This window comes from Macaca mulatta, chromosome 13 (genome assembly GCF_049350105.2).
Source record: "Macaca mulatta isolate MMU2019108-1 chromosome 13, T2T-MMU8v2.0, whole genome shotgun sequence".
In the NCBI taxonomy this organism is placed as follows: domain Eukaryota; kingdom Metazoa; phylum Chordata; class Mammalia; order Primates; family Cercopithecidae; genus Macaca; species Macaca mulatta.
In genome coordinates, this window is record NC_133418.1 from 54,972,476 (window position 1) to 54,989,232 (window position 16,757).

The 16,757-nt window shown below is 43.6% G+C and overlaps 1 protein-coding gene across 2 annotated transcripts in view; it reads right to left on the minus strand.

The window, feature by feature from the left end:
• ANXA4 (annexin A4) overlaps window positions 1–16,757 on the minus strand; it is a 79,639-nt gene that overhangs the window by 42,725 nt on the left and 20,157 nt on the right. For both annotated transcript variants that reach the window (XM_077958379.1, NM_001266953.1), the window contains 1 exon segment: window positions 2,263–2,317. In XM_077958379.1, coding sequence (XP_077814505.1) covers window positions 2,263–2,271 — 9 coding nt within the window. In that variant the 5' untranslated portion in view covers window positions 2,272–2,317.

Below are 16,757 nucleotides of genomic sequence, written 5' to 3' on the forward strand. Positions count from 1 at the left end.
CCAGCACTTTGGGAGGCCAGGGTGGGTGGATCATGAGGTCAGGAGTTCGAGACCATCCTGGCCAACATGGTGAAACCCTGTCTCTACTAAAAATACAAAAAAATTAGTCAGGTGTGGTGGTGGGCACCTGTAATCCCAGCTACTTGGGAGGCTGAGGCAGGGGAATCGCTTGAACCCAGGGCGGAGGTGGTAGTGAGCCGAGATCATGCCACTGCACTCCAGCCTGGGCAACAGATTGAGCCTCTGTCTCAAAAAAACAAAAACAAACAAACAAACAAAAAAAAATTAAGAAGAAAATTAAAACATAACCACTAGAGTAAATAATTTTAATGATATGAAATGTAATATAAACATTACATTATCTCATTAGCATAGAGAAGAGATAAAGCATAAGATCAGAGTGAATACATAACTTGTTTCCTATTTTCCTGTACTAAGTAGAGGAAAAGAAAGGCTATAAAACTGTTGTTTATCCTCTTATTACTCTTATTGAAAAATCATTATACGTATGAGTAAGGTCTAAAATAAAATAATGGCAAATAGTTGGTGTTTCCAATGTTGTGACTGGATAGTGTGGTTTTCTTTTTAAAATGTCCTTTATCTGTCTAATAAATAATAGTCATGATAGAAAAACAGGTTTTAGGAGGAAAGATGAGAGCAACTGAGGTAATTTTCCTAGAGTGGAAAGCACACAAAGAGCCACTTAATTACAGTCTTCATTTGTAGGAAAGCTGTGAGCCTACTGAAGACAGGAAAAGCATCTCATTAATTCTGGGTCCCAGTACCACATCTGGCACAAAGTAGGGGCACCATAAGCATTTCTGAATAAATATTCTCCACGTTGGCTAGGCACAGTGGCTCATGCCTGTAATCCCAGCACTTTGGGAGGCCAAGGTGGGAGGATTGCTTGAAGCCAGGAGTTTGAGACCAGCTTGGGCAACATAGCGAGCCCCTCATCCCTATAAAAAATAAAAATAGGCCAGGCTCGGTGGCTCACGCCTGTAATCCCAGCACTTTGGGAGGCTGAGGTGGGTGGATCACGAGGTCAGGAGATCAAGACCATCCTGGCTAACAAGGTGAAACCTCATCTCTACTAAAAGATACAAAAAATTAGCCGGGCCTAGTGGTGGGTGCCTGTAGTCCCAGCTACTCGGGAGGCTGAGGCAGAAGAATGGTGTGAACCGGGAGGCGGAGCTTGCAGTGAGCCGAGATAGCGCTACTGCACTCCAGCCTGGGCAACAGAGGGAGACTCTGTCTAAAATAAGTAAATAAATAAATAAAAATAAATAAATAAAATAAAAAATAAAATAAATAAATATTTTTTAAAAATTCTCCATGGCTAGGGAGAATCAATCAGCAAGAAATTGATTTTAAACTAAAGCATGAGAGATTTGGGGCACACATGAATAAGCCTTTGACTGTCAGAGATCATGAAGAAATTTCTGGAACATCTAATGCAAAAAAAAAAAAAATTAAGAGTATATTACTCTTTGTTCAGGATAATTCACTTTACACATCCATCTCCCTAAAGGAAGGCAAATCTCAAGCTGGAAGGCTCTCTGGTTCCTTTCTAGGTATAAGATTTCCACTTCTATTATTGCTTCCTCCAGAAGACCATGGACCAGAATTACTTGTCTATTCAGAAACATATTTGGGTGAGAGAAGGCGAGCAGATGGCCAGCCTTAGGTACAGCCATGTTTTCAGCTAAGAGGCTCAGCTTCCACCTCAGAGCTGAACTGTACAGAACTCTCAAAGGGATTCAATTCGATGCTTGTTCCAAAGATCAGATAACCAAGGTCCAAGGTGTCTGATTACTGTGTAAAGCAAGAGGCGGCCGACACACCCATATTGTTAGGAAATACCCCTCTTCAAGAGCCTCAAATGATGTGGCTACCTCAGAATATGGATAGCAGTCCTCTTCTGGTGGTAGAACCTGCAGAATTTTTAGTTTTTCCTTTTTAAATGTTCTAAAATAAACATGTAGTGCCTCTGTAGACAGAAAACTACAACTTGTTTCTATATTCTCAGGATGTTAAAAGAATTCAAATAATTCTCTCTTTGAATCAGTTTTCAAGGTCAAGTTGCTTACCACCCCTAAAAGAAATTTAAATGATGTTTAGAAATAGATCTGCCTTTTCATGTCCTCCTCCCTTCCCTCTATTGAGTAAACAAGGCTTTGTTTAAGCTAACAGTCGCTGCGCCCACATTCTGTACCTGTTAGCAGCTGGCACCAGATAAAGTTGAGGTAGTTCACAACTTACCACGGCCATGACTCTAGGTCAAGATCAGAGTTCAGTCACCCAAGCAGAAGTTCTTCTGTGATAAAAGCAGAGGGGAAATGATTGTGATCAAGGAAATGGCATTAAAATCATTCATCAGGATAACTTGCAGTTTGCATGAAGCTAAGCCATGAGGAAATGACATCCAACTTAATCAAAAGGCCAGTTACTGATTAGCCAAAGATACAAGGAGTGGGCTAGTAATTAGAGAAACTGTTAAAAAAAGTCAACTTTATCATACTGGTAAAATATTTTCCTACCTGTTCTTCTGTTTGGAGATACACACGACAGAAAGGATTCCTATTGTTTTGTTAGGGTAAGGTACCATTACTTGTACTCAAGCTGGACACAGATTCTGAACTGAATGTTATAGCAGACCAGAAGAGGTTCCCCTTTGAGAAAAGAGATAATCCAACTGCATCAGAGGAAAGTACAGCATACCAGCCTCCCCTCCGTGTGTGCATCTGTGTGAGTGTGTTTGTGTGTGTGTGTACGTGTGTGTGTGATGACAGGCCAGCAGCCCAACCAACATGAGAATCTTTTCATTTCCCAATGGCGATTTTTACTGCCACCATTCTAGGATTAAAGATGTTTCTTCCCTTTAAGCTGCAGGCTTATCCACTCAACTTTGTCCTCGGTTTTCAGTACCCCCTCTTTCATCATCATCACACATTTCTTTCAGTTGTTCAGAATGCAAGAAATGTCTTCATTGTAGTCTAGGACTCTTGTGGAGTTCTCATGATATATAAACAGTCCCCTAACGGCAGCCCACCACCTCCTGTTCCCATATCTAAGTCATATGAACAAGGCACCTTCTCTTTTCTTGCTTTTTTTGAGTCAGGATCTCCCTCCATGTCCAGGCTGGAGTGTAGTGTTGCAATCATAGCCCACTGCAGCCTCAAACTCCTGGACTCAAGCGATCCTCCTGCCTCAGCCTCCCGAGTCACTGGGACTACAGGTGCAAACCACCTGGATAAGGTTCCTTTTCTCAGAATTTAGTTAGATCCTCGATACTCAAAGAGTCATCCGAGAACCAGGAGTACATGCATTCCTGGGAGCTTGTTAAAAATGCAGAATCTGGCTGGGCACGGTGGCTCATGCCTGTAATCCCAGCACTTTGGGAGGCCGAGGCAGGTGGATCATTTGAGGTCAGGAGTTTGAGACCAGCCTGGCCCACATGGTGAAACTCCATCTCTACTAAAAATATAAAAATTAGCTGGGGGGTAGTGGCACACGCCTGTAATTCCAGCTACTTGGGAGGCTGAGGCAGGAGAATCACTTGAGCCTGGGAGGCAGAGGTTGCAGCGAGCCAAGATCATGTCACTGCACTCCAGTCTGGGTAACAGAGTGAGACCCTGTCTCTAAAGAAAGAAAGAAAGAAAAAGCAGAATCTCAGGTCCCTACCCCAGACCTACTCCCAGAATCTGCATTTTTAGAAGATTCCCCAAATATTTGCCTGTACAGTAGTTTGAAAAGCACTGGTCTAGATAATCTGACCAAGCAGCGTGCCTTTTGATGATAACTAAGTCCTTCTTAACCCACCTTATTACCACTTAGGCCTTGTTTGATCACATTTGCTTTTTACCTTCCAGTTTCATTCTTCCTGTTTCCCATCATTCATTGCCGACTGACCCCCTATTACCTGCGGGTTCAACTAAGGGGAGAACCAACTAGTCCTGGGGCACAGCCTGAGCAACGGTGCAGAGGTGGGAATGAGCTGCAGTTTCAGGGATAATGAGGAAATGCGGGCATGACAGCAGAGGGCTCATTCCAGGGAAAGCTCAGAAACAAGGTTGGAAAAGCCAAAGCAAACTGAATGGTATGGGCCTTGCATGCCTGGCTGAGGAGTCTGGCTTTAGAGCATACCACAGGTCATGGGAATACTGTGGAAAGCTTTTTGTTATTTGCAGAGAAGTGCCATAATAAAAGAAAAACTTTAGCAAGGTACTGTACTTTACTATAGGGTAAACTGGAAAGAGAGACTGGAGTGAGGGAGAAGGAGTTAAGAAGGCTTGAGAGATGACTACAGGAACAGATGGGTAGAGGCAAAGGCCTGGGCAGGGTGTGGCACTGAAATATGATATACGGAGGATGTTTGGAAGGCTTTATCAGATGTAGTGACTCATGGACTGTATAGATTTACTCATTCAATCACCAAATGTTCCTAAATGACCTCTCACAACACTTCTCCAGGCACACTTGTTCTGTTGATAGAGATAATGCAGTGGATAAGACAATGAACCTGCTGTCAAGGCATTTATAGTCTACCAGGAGAGATAAACAACACATTTATTTTTTAATTTTATTTTTTACATAACTAGACATCTTTATCTTTTGACAAATAGTTTTAACAAACGTAATTTTCAAGCTCTTTCCACAATAGAAATCATTACTTGAGCCCCTTATTTCATTTAAAAAAAAAAAAAAAGGATTCATTCTGACTTCTCTTTCCTTTCTTTTGGAGGCAGAGTGTTGCTCTGTTGCCCAGGCTGGAGTGCAATGGCACGATCTCGGCTCACTGCAACCTCTGCCTCCCGGGTTCAAGTGATTCTCCTGCCTCAGCCTCCTGAGTAGCTGGGATTACAGGCATGTGCCACCACGCCTGGCTAATTTTGTATTTTTAGTTGAGATGGGGTTTCTCCATGTTGGTCAGGCTGGTCTCGAACTCCCAACCTCAGATGATCCGCCCGCCTTGGCCTCCCAAAGTGCTGGGATTACAGGCGTGAGCCACTGCGCCTAGCCCAACTTCTCTTTCTAAATGCCAGATATACGTCAACCAGGCCTCTTCTGACCCCAGAGACAGCAGACTTGGTGACAGTGCCGATATCTGCTGTAGAGATGCATTGTAATTTGGCTAACTCTAATTAGTTCTGATATTAACAGGCCCAGCATAGGCTGCTAAAACACTTTGACAATTTTAAAATATATTTTTAACTCTTACTTCTAACTTCTACTCAACTTCTTTGCCACCAACAACAAATTTTAGAAGGAATAAATGAGATAATTTCTGATTTTGGCGAGATGATGAAAATATAACAGGATGACAGCACAGAACAAGGATCGGCAAACCACAATAGCTCATGGGTGAAATCCTGCTTTTGTATGACCTACAAGCCAAGAATGTTGTTATTTTTTTTTATAATTGACTAAAAAATAAAAAAAATGATATTTTATGACATGTGAAAATTATACAAAATTCAAATTTCAAAGACTTATTGGAACAGTCACACGTGTTTGTTTACATTTTGTCTGTGGCTACTTTCAAGCTACAACAGCAGAAATGAGTAGTTGTGACAGAGACCATGCAGCCCAGGAAGCTAAGAATATTCACTGTCTGGCCCTTCACAGAAAACATTCGCTGACCCCTGACATGGAAGATAACAGGATCAGGTTACCAGGAAGGAGCTGGCCTGGGCAGGGCGATCCAGGAGGCATCTCTGAGTTGACATCTGAACTAAGACCTGAATGAAGGGAAGGGGCTAGCCATTCAAAGTTCTGAAGGAGAACTCTCAGGCAGCTGGAACAGTCAGTGCAAAGGCCCTGAAGCAGAAATGGGCTTACTGTGTTTGAGGGATGGACAAAAGCATTGTGAACAAGGGCAAGAGTGTCATGAGATGAAGATGCAGTCAGGCCATACAATATTGTGACCTAGAATAAGGAATATACACCTCTTCATCCTCCTGTTCCTGGTACAGAACTCCTAAATCCCTTGGAATTTTCTAAGTGATAAGAACAATAACGGTGAAAGGAGCATATTTTGTTATTCATAACAAGCCCCATTAACCACACCTGAGTTCATGTTAATGAGGGGATGTCTGGAAAGCCACCAGATAACTCTAGGATGGGGGACTGGTTGCTCCAGTAAAAAAACTCTGTGATAGAGAGTTGGAATTTTCAGTCCAACCTCTCATCTCATGGGAGGGGAGAAGGGCTGGAGACTGATTTCATTACCAATGGCCAATGATTTGATCAATCATGCCTATGTAACGAAGACTCCATAAAAACCCAAAGGACGGTGGGAAATAGGGAGTAAAGGGTTTGAAGAGCTTCCAGGTTAGTGAACACATGGAGGTGCGGGGAAGACGGTGCATCTGGAGAGGCCGTGGAAGCTATGAGCCCCTCCCCACATGCCCCACTCTATGCATTCTTCCATGTGGCTGTTCCCAGACTGTATCCCTTTATTATAAACCGATAATCCAGTAAGTAAACTGTTTTCCTGAGTCCTGTGAGCCATTCTAGCAAATGATGAAAGTCAACAGGGGGTCATGGGAACCTCCGATTTCTAGCCATTCCATCAGAAGCACAGGTGACAGGCTGCACTTGCCACTGGCATCTGAAGTGGGGAGACTTGTGGGACTGACCCCTTAACCCAAGCTTGTCCAACCTGTGGCCCATGGGCCACATGCAGCCCAGGACAGCTTTGAATCTGGCTCAACACAAATGCGTAAACTTTCTTAAAACATATGAGATTTTTTCAATTTTTTTTTTTTTTTTTTTTTTTTTTTTTTTTTAGCTCAGGAACTATTGTTAGTGTTAGTATATTTTATGTGTGGTCCAAGACAATTCTTCTTCTTCCAATGTGTCCCAGGGAAGTCAAAAGATTGGACACCCCTGCCTTAACCAGTGGGGTCTGTGCTAACTTGATAGTGTCAGAACTGAGTTAAATTGTGGCATACCCAGTTGGTGTCCAAAGAGAACTGAAGAACTGCTTGATGTGGGAACCCCCACCCCGCCTCCTCACCCACCCACATCTGGTGCTAGAAGTGAAAAAGTGTTAAAGTATAAGGAAAAAATAGTTCGTTTTCCTATACAATCAGTGTCAGAAGTGAGGTTTGCTAGAATGGCCCCGGCTTGCAGGTTTGGGAAGAAAAAGAACGAAAGGGTTAGGGATGAGGAACTTTGATTCCTAGGTGGCCACATGGTCATGAGACAGGCAGGCTGGTGGGCTCCCTATTTTTAAATGGTCTGGGCCAGGCACGGTGGCTCATGCTTGTAATCCCAGCACTTTGGGAGGCTGAGGTGGGTAGATCGCCTGAGGTCAGGAGTTCGAGATCAGCCTGGCCAACATGATGAAACCCCATCTCTAATAAAAATATAAAAATTAAGCTGAGCATGGTGGTGGGTGCCTGTAATCCCAGCTACTCAGGAGGCTGAGGCAGGAGAATCATATGAACCCCCAGAGATGGAGGTTGCAGTGAGCCAAGATTGCACCACTGTACTCCAGCCTGGGCAACAGAGTGAGATTCTGTCTCAATAAATAAATAAATAAAATAATAATAAATAAAATGGCCTGGAAGAAAATGATAGAAGCCTTTCACTCAAGCTCTAACTTATCTAACTCTCAGTCAATTAATAACAAAAGACCCAAGAAGCTTATTAACCACAAGCTCCTATTTCAGGGGGCTGGGGACTTCCCTGGAGCCCTGCATGCATAGCTAGACTTAAAGTCCAACCTACAGTTACCGTTCCTCATTTTAAGGCTCAAAATGAGTGGGGTGGAGATTTAAAATGCTAATGTTGCATATGATGCATGAAGAAGCATGCTGAGCTACTGTGTGAGTGCTAGAAAAGCCTCTCCTATACATGCTCTGATGTAACCCTTTCCCATGGAAAGACCCTATAAAACTAACCCACACACTATCCTCTGAGAGCAGTCTGTTTCTTGTCCTTTCTCAGCACTGGCTCCCTTGTGCACAAGCCAAAACAAACTTTTTCTTTGCTGCTATGTATGGTGATTGCTCTTGATTTCTATCCTGGGTAATTACAAGAACCCAGGGCATTGGTAACAGCCACCCATGGTACAGAGTAGCATACCATGCTGAGATCTGTTAGTAAAGGTAAAAGCTACCCCAAGGAGTTGGCTTACTGGATGCATACGGAAATGCAAACTAGTAAGAAAAGGTGACATATTCAGTCCCTTGCTTATTGTTATCTGTCATAGCTAAAATAAAATTAAGGGAGAGTGCTGGGTCAGACCAAGCTCAGATTTCAGTGAGTCTATGCTCTAGCCACTAATTGCGAAGCCACCCACCAATGGCAAAATTATGCTGAGATTACAGACAATATCACTAAGAACTCTGGTAACCAAGAAGGCAGTTCATGTGGGGTGGAAGGCAAACCATGAAACGATTGAAAACACAGGGTAGAGTGTGAAGAAATTATTTCTTTTTTTTTTTTTTGTGATGGAGTCTCGCTCTGTTGCCTAGGCTGGAGTGCAGTAACACGATCTCAGTCGCCCAGGCTGGAGTGCAGTGACGCGATCTCAGTCGCCCAGGCTGGAATGCAGTGACACGATCTCGGCTCACTGCAAGCTCCGCCTTCCGGGTTCACGCCATTCTCCTGCCTCAGCCTCCCGAGTAGCTGGGACTACAGGCGCCTGCCACCACACCCGGCTAATTTTTTGTATTTTTAATAGAGACGGGATTTCACCGTGTTAGCCAGGATGGTCTCGATCTCCTGACCTCGTGATCCGCCCGCCTTGGCCTCCCAAAGTGCTGGGATTACAGGCGTGAGCCGCCGCCCCCGGCCAGAAATTATTTCATTTTGTAGATCAGTATCATAAACTTCCTGAAGAACCTTTATTCAAATGTGTTGTGTGAGTAACTAAGTGAGTGACAGTGTCTTAGGTTTTGAACACTGCAGAGTATTCAAAACGCTAGCATTCATGTTTGGGTTGATGCAGGACCCACAGCTCTCCATGGAGCAATTGCAGATGTTTCCGGTGGTCCAGAGGCATAGGAGGTTATTCCTGAGAGAACATCCAGCCTGGTGGACTGGAGAAAAGCCACACTAAGGTCTGTTTACCCTGAGAAGGGGGACTGTTCCTCTCCCCTTATAAAAGTCAAGTAGAACACCCCTGATGAAGCAGCTGATATGCTTCATATGCAAACCACACAGGACTGCCTTGATGATCATCGGGGTATCTGTCTGCTGAATATGCCTGTTACCCAGGTCATGGTAAATGCTGCGGTTAAGGGCGCTCCTTTTGGCCGGATGCAGTGGCTCATGCCTGTAATTCCTGCACTTTGGGAGGCCGAGGCAGGCGGATCACCTGAGGTCAGGAGTTTGAAACCAGCCTGGCCAACCTGATGAAACCCCATCTCTACTAAAAATACACAAAATTAGTCAGGCGTGGTGGCAGGCGCCTGTAATCCCAGCTATTCGGGAGGCTGAGGTGGAAGAATCACTTGAACCTGGGAGGTGGAGGTTGCAATGAGCTGAAATTGCACCACTGCTCTCCAACCTGGGCAACAACAGCGAAACTCCATCTCAAAAGAAAAAAAAAAAAAAAAAAGGCGGGGGGGCTCCTTTAACATAAACACCTCATATAACCTTACCGCTGCAAAACCAAGGGAGTCTTATTGAATTTCCTCTCTCAGTTTCCCCTTATGGGTCTTACAGATGCTAATAAAAACATGAGGTTAGTTAAGAGAAGAATGGAGAAAGGCACAGAGAGTCAGAGACTCGTCTTAGCAGGGTGGAAATTTTTAAATGGTTATTAACACATAGGGCAGGGTGAGATGGCTCACGCCTGTAACCTCAGCACTTTGGGAGGCAGGGGTGGGCAGATCACTTAAGGTCAGGAGTTCGAGACCAGCCTGGCCAACACAGTGAAATCCTGCCTCTACTAAAAATACCAAAATTAGCAAGGCATGATGGCGCATGCCTGTAATCCCAGCTACTAGGGAGGCTGAGGCACAAGAATCGCTTGAACCTGGGAGGTGGAGGTTGCAGTGAGTTGAGATTGTGCCACTGTACTCCAGCCTGGGTAACAGAGTGAGACTCTGTCTCAAAAAAAAAAAAAAAAAAAAAGAAAGAAAGAAAGGAGAATAAAACAAATATTGATAAACAAACAAACAAATAAAAGTCATGGGCACAGCGTAAGACCTTCATAGATCCCAGCCAGTCCTTGGTCTGGAGGCCCTGTTTCATGTCATGTGAATGATCCACATGTATCCATATCCCTTGGTAAGTATGATTCATATGCTAATTGGCTGACAAGTCTGGCAGATACAGCTTTTCAGAGCAAGGGCCTTCCCTTTGCTTTCATGTAGTTTTGGAATAAATGACAAGTGAGGAGGCAGGGAAGGGGGACACCTCTCCAAAAAAGGCAACCTTTAATATGAACATTCCACTCCTTTCTACCACATCAAGAAGTGGAAAGACACCTTGATCAAAGCCTTCTGGAAATACTGAGAGTCATTATGCAAGGAGCTAGAAATATTTCACTTAAGGAAAAAGAAGGTATCATACTTGAACACTGGATACTTTTAGTCAATTTACTTTGAAACTCGGACAGCACACAGTGTAATATACACATTTATATACAGACAGCTGTTGTTTATTTATTAAAGTTTTACTAGTATGAAACAAATTTCTTTTTTTTTTGAAACAGAGTCTCGCTCTGTTGCCAGGCTGGAGTGCAGTGGTGTGATCTCTGCTCACTGCAACCTCCTCCTCCCGGGTTCAAGTGATTCTTCTGCCTCAGCCTCCCCAGTAGCTGGGATCACAGGCGCCTGCCACCATGCCCAACTAATTTTTGAATTTTTAGTAGAGATGGGGTTTCACCATGTTTGCCAGGATGGTGTCGATCTCCTGACCTCATGATCTGCCCACCTCGGCCTCCCAAAGTGCTGGTATTACAGGTGTGAGCCACTGTGCCCGGCCACCAAACAAATTTCTAAATAGAGTATAGAAATAAATGCAGAAAATGGTACTCCTCGATTCATTGTTATATCAGATAATATGTATAAAGTCAGTCTACACAAATGCTTATTAGCCTAGAGCCTGGGACCTGGTAAGGCCTCAATAACTCTTGGCACAAGGATGGGGGGAGCAGAAAGAGGAAAGAAATGCACCCCCCAAAACACAATTGCTGTAGGCCTCTCTTAGCTGCACACAATGATAACTCCCAAGGACTGAAAAGCCTTTCTTCTGGAAGCTCCACCTATAACCTTCCCACCTCATTTTCCACCTGCCTCGCAGTGCCATACTCTTAGCAGAGCCTCTGCCCAACATTCTTTGCTACCTCAGCTTCCTTGATTCCTTTGTTCTTTCTCTCTGAAGGCCTTTCCACAATCCATAAGCTGCACATTATGACCAATTCCACAATGACTCAGACTGTGTTGGGGGTTTAAAAGCTCCTTTGCTGCTCATAGATGGGGCGAAATAATTAGCAACTATACCTCAGTTTTTACATTTGTAAAATGCAAACACGCCCCCATTTTGGGGGTGACTCAAATAACTCTAAAAGCATCAGGACTGTTCCAGATGGAAGGATGAAGCCTGAAGGTGATGCACTTTTTAGTGATGTCTTTAAAAACCTAGGCTTGGCCGGGCGTGGTGGCTCACACCTGTAATCCTAGCACTTTGGGAGGCCGAGGCGGGCGGATCACGAGGTCAGGAGATCGAGACCATCCCAGCTAACACAGTGAAACCCCGTCTCTACTAAAAAAATACAAAAAATTAGCCGGGCGTGGTTGTGGGCGCCTGTAGTCCCAGCTACTCGGGAGGCTGAGGCAGGAGAATGGCGTGAACCTGGGAGGCGGAGCTTGCAGTGAGCCGAGATCGCGCCACTGCACTCCAGCCCGGGCGACAGAGCAAGATTCCGTCTCAAAAAAAAACAAAAAACAAAAAACCTAGGGTTATGAAGAACATGGGTAGGTGAGTACAGCTTCTTAACAGTGTCTGAACTCTACAACTAGGGCTTAGGATAGGGATCTGAAGTTTTAAGACATAGTTTTAGAGCAACTGAAAGATAGTTGGGAATTAAACATATGAGACCTATCTCAATAGCAGTTACCAAAGGGAAAAATAAGTTGTAAATAACTTCAACTTATTTCAACTAAGATTAAATAAATTCATGGAAATAATTTACAATGAATTCATAAAGAAAAAGTAGGTATGTTGAGAATACATCTATACTGGTTTCCAGGATGTCCAGAAGGATAATAATACACTACAACACAAATTGCCCGCTTGTATCTGCCAGAAATGGGCAAGCCAGGTGCTGACTCAAGTAGAAAGTTTCTTATGTTCTTATGGCAGACTGCAGGGATGTGGAACAAGGACTTCTGATTTCAAGTCCTATTTAGCAGGCTATATGTGGAGGCAACGGTATGGTGCATTCTCCTCTCTCACCCAGAATTTGGAAAGCAGACAAAGTAGATACTTCCCTAAGCATTAGACTAGTAAAATCAGCAAACACCCATCAAAACAAAGATATGCAAACGCATTTTAATGGGAAAGAACAGCTCCTGGGTTGAAGCAGGCTTGCTGGAAGGTATTAGCATGTTTAAAGAAAACTTGTGTCTATCAGCAAAGCAAACTCCATGCAAAACTGGCACAGATGCTCACTTTGAAACATTCATCTAAGCCCTGTCCTACGGAAAGGGTGAAGCCAGTGGTCAGGGTCAGGTATTTCCCCACTGTGAAGATGAATTCTGTCCATCTAATACTCCCTTGTTCCATGGCTGCCAAGCACCTTTTAGACTAGAGTTTGGCTTCCCAAATTAACCTGTCTACAAATATTGGAGCATGAGGATTTTTGCCTAAATAATACATATATATATATATATATATATATTTTTTTTTTTTTTAAGAGACAGGGTCTCACCCTGTTGCCCAGGCTGCAGTGCAGTGGTACAGTCATAGCTCACTGCAGCCTCGAACTCCTTAGCTCAAGAGATCCTGCCGCCTCAGCCTCCTGAGTAGCTGGAACTACAGGCACATGCCACCATGCCCAGCTAATTTTTTTTTTTTTAAATTTTCTAGAGACAAGGCCTTGCTGCATTGCCCAGGCTGGCCTTGAATTTCTAGGCTCAAGTGATTGCCCGCCTCACCCTCCCAAAGTGCTGGGATTACAGGTGTGAACCACCATGCCTGGCTCCGTATTTCTTAATATAGGTAAATTAGCAACATGTGTCTGCACGTGTGTGTGTTTGCACATGTGTATGTGCATACAGGTTTAATGAGCCTGGTGAATAGGAACCCTCCCTTTCTTGCCGTGCTGAGAGAGAGTTTCTCTGGGTCTGCTGGATGTTGCATTGAGGTGAATTCACCCCGGTAACTGATGCTCTCCTTCAGACCCCATCACAACTTGGCGGCCTCCATTCAGGTTCCTAACACTGACCCACATCCCAGAACAGGCCACCTGAGCCTACAGTATGAAGGGACCTGCCAGCTTTGTGGCACATTCCTACTGAATCCTCTTCGCTGGAAGATCACATGTGAGTGAGTCATTCACTATTTTTCTTTGGTACATGGTTTCACTTTACAGCCCACAAGGATGACAAATTTAAACCACTGGTCTGCAGATTGCAAAGGGTGTGACTGGGCCCCACCCAAATACTAAAGGCTTTCAAAACCGTCTATGAAATAGGAAAATGACAGTAACTCTCTTTTTTTCCTCCTTTTTTTCTTGGAACTTAGATCCTTCTAAAAGTAAAGGAAGTTTTATTGCAGTGACGGGGTTTGAGTCAAGAGAAATAACATTTTAAACATGTATTCAAAGGCAAGATGTAGAAGCTAAAGGAATGAAAACAAATTTGGAGGCCTGCCTGCTAGGCCATCTGAAGAAAGAATCGATTCCAGCCTAGCACCCAACTAGTAACTTACAGAGGATCTTTTGTCCATATTTTGGCCAGTTATTCACAGGATTGCTGAAGGCAATAATAATCCTTTTAATCCACAAGTAATTCAAAAATACGTATCTTAGGCCTGGTGCAGTGGCTCACACCTGTAATCCCAGCACTTTGGGAGGCTGAGGCGGGCAGATCACCTGAGGTCAGGAGTTCGAGACCAGCCTGACCAACATGAGGAAATCCTGTCTCTACTAAAAATACAAAAATTAGCTGGGTATGGTGGCACGTGCCTGCAATCCCGGCTACCCGGGAGTCTGAGGCAGGAGAATCTCTGGAACCTGGGAGCAGAGGCTGCAGTGAGCTGAGATCACACCACTGCACTCCAGCCTGGGTGACAAAGGAAGACTCCATCTCCAAAAAAAAAAAAAATGTATTTTACATATAATTTAAAACATCCCACGCCTTCTCTGCCCTTCCCACATCATGCCAAAGCCAGTTTTGCCTAAAAGGCAGGGGAAGGAGGGAAGGAACACTTATTAAATACTCCTCCATGTTATCTTAATCTACTCAATAACCTCTGGGACAATGACTATTATTTCCACTTAACAAGTTAAAAACTGAGACTTAGAAAAGTTGTGTAATTTGCCTGAAAGTCACACAGTTAGCATGCGGCCAGACTGGGATAAAACACCTAGTTTGCCTGATTCGAAAGCCACTAGATACCACAGTAGTGAAAACTGGTTGTGGTGAGTTCTATCTTGTCTTAAGAGGTAGGGCTAAATAGCTACATTTTACAACACTAAGGAAAGTCACAGTGGCCTCAATGGTTGCTGGGAAAGCTGGTTGGGTGCCACATGCTGATAGTTTAATCCTTGCTTTGTTGTATGGTCTTAGTTCCCAGGCTCAAGCTTCGAATACTGCATAAATCAAAGCATATTCTAATAAGCTTTACAAATGTGCAGCTTCCCTAGCTTGTTTCTCTGGGCACCATATCCAACTTGCTTCAGATATAATGAAGCACCAAATATAGTGCTTTAGATTTTCCTAAGTAATTTTTTGTTTTATTTTTACTTTCTGACTGACCCGTAGTGCCACCTGTGGACTACAGCCTTTGGAATCTTGGTTGGCTGGTTTTTTTTGTTGGTGGCAGGTTTTTTGGTTTTTTGTTTTTTAACTTTTCTTTTGAGATGGGGTCTCACTATGTTGCTCAGGCTGGGCCTGAACTCTTGGGCTCAAGTGGTCAGCCTGCCTCCGCCTCCCAAAGTGCTGGGATTATAGGCATAAGCCACTGCACTAGGCCTTCTGCCTTTTAATTGCAGACAAACTAGATGGATTTCTCTCCCCCCCAGACCAGTGAGCTCAGAAACAAGAAGCTGATGTGGTGGTAAGTCTGCCGATTGCTATTATGAGACCGACAGGATAGTTGTACTGATGTTTCATATTCATTCACCGACTCATTCAACACACATTATCTGAATGCCTGCCCCATGTCAGGTACCATTTGAGGTACTATACGGCACCCTTTCCTTTCTGCCTGTATACCTTTCATGACAGTATATGATCCCCTATGCCTTGTAAGTTTAAGAGTAACCTGCCATTTAAAAAAATCCTGGAGGCTATGGAGATGACTTGCTTGAACTTCCTGCTGTGAGGACTCTACAATCTTTCGCAGTGGTCCTCTCTCAGCTTCCCGTCACCCTCTCTCTGGTCCTGGGTTCACGCCTCCACAGGTAGGCTTTGCCAGTGCTAAGCAGCGGTAACCATCAGGAGAGCTGGCCTTATATTCCTCGTTCTGTCCTCTAGAGCCAGGGGGACTTTATTTTAAAATAAGGATTTATTGAGCTAGTTGTACTGAATGCTTATGTGTTTTGTCACTATTACATCATTTTGCCCTATTATTGTCCAGTGGACTGGAAATGATAATTTAAGTTTTAGAGAAGTTAAGCATAGTACCCCAGGTCACTCAGTAATAGGTGATAAGAGCTATGTTTTCATAGGTCTGCCTGTCTTTAGAGACCTTTATATATGCTGAATACATGCTATAATATATACTTGCATATACTATATAAAGTATGCATATACTAATGTGTATAATTATATAAATATTATATGTGTATATACACATACTTTCAATATATGTATATGTATATATTTACATAATGTGCATAATATATGCAAAGTATATATATATAAAGAGTGTATATATATGTGTATAATTAGGTGAAAAGGCAGATGACAATTCTAGAAGCTTTTAGAATAATGATAGAATAAAAACTAAATTGTTACATTTCTTGCTGAGCTAAAACTTTCTCATTCTTCATATCTTTTAACAAGCTGGATGCAAAAAACAAAACAACAACAAAAACCTTCCTCTTCCAGACTTATCTCATGGAAACTGGACCACACTTCGACGGGCAGACAGATGGCCCCGGTCAAACGTATTTAGTACAAGGCTGGTGGCCATTTCAAGAAAGCAGCGCATTTCTAACCCCCACATGCTCTAATTCAGCCATACAGCCTTTCTGGTGGGAGAACAATGCGGCATGGCTCTGTAATATGTCTCTTTGGGCAGACATATGGTCAGAGTTGTGCCATCTCCAGCTAAAAGGGACATAAAGATTCCACCCAAGCACATTCTGTGGCCCCCACCCCTTAAAAGAGGGCCCAGCATCCTGTGTTTAGTGATTAGTGCAGGTAGGGAGGTCATGGCTGATCCAACCACAATAGCAAAGTTCCCAATGTACAGCCTGCTTCAGAGACTACTGATGCATCATGCCTTTGGGGTATCTGAATCCAGTGTCAAAACAGGTTAGATATAATGACCCCATTTGGTTATGTTTATTTTAGCACCAGCAATATTAAGACTATCCAGTATACACCAGTAGGGAGAGAAAG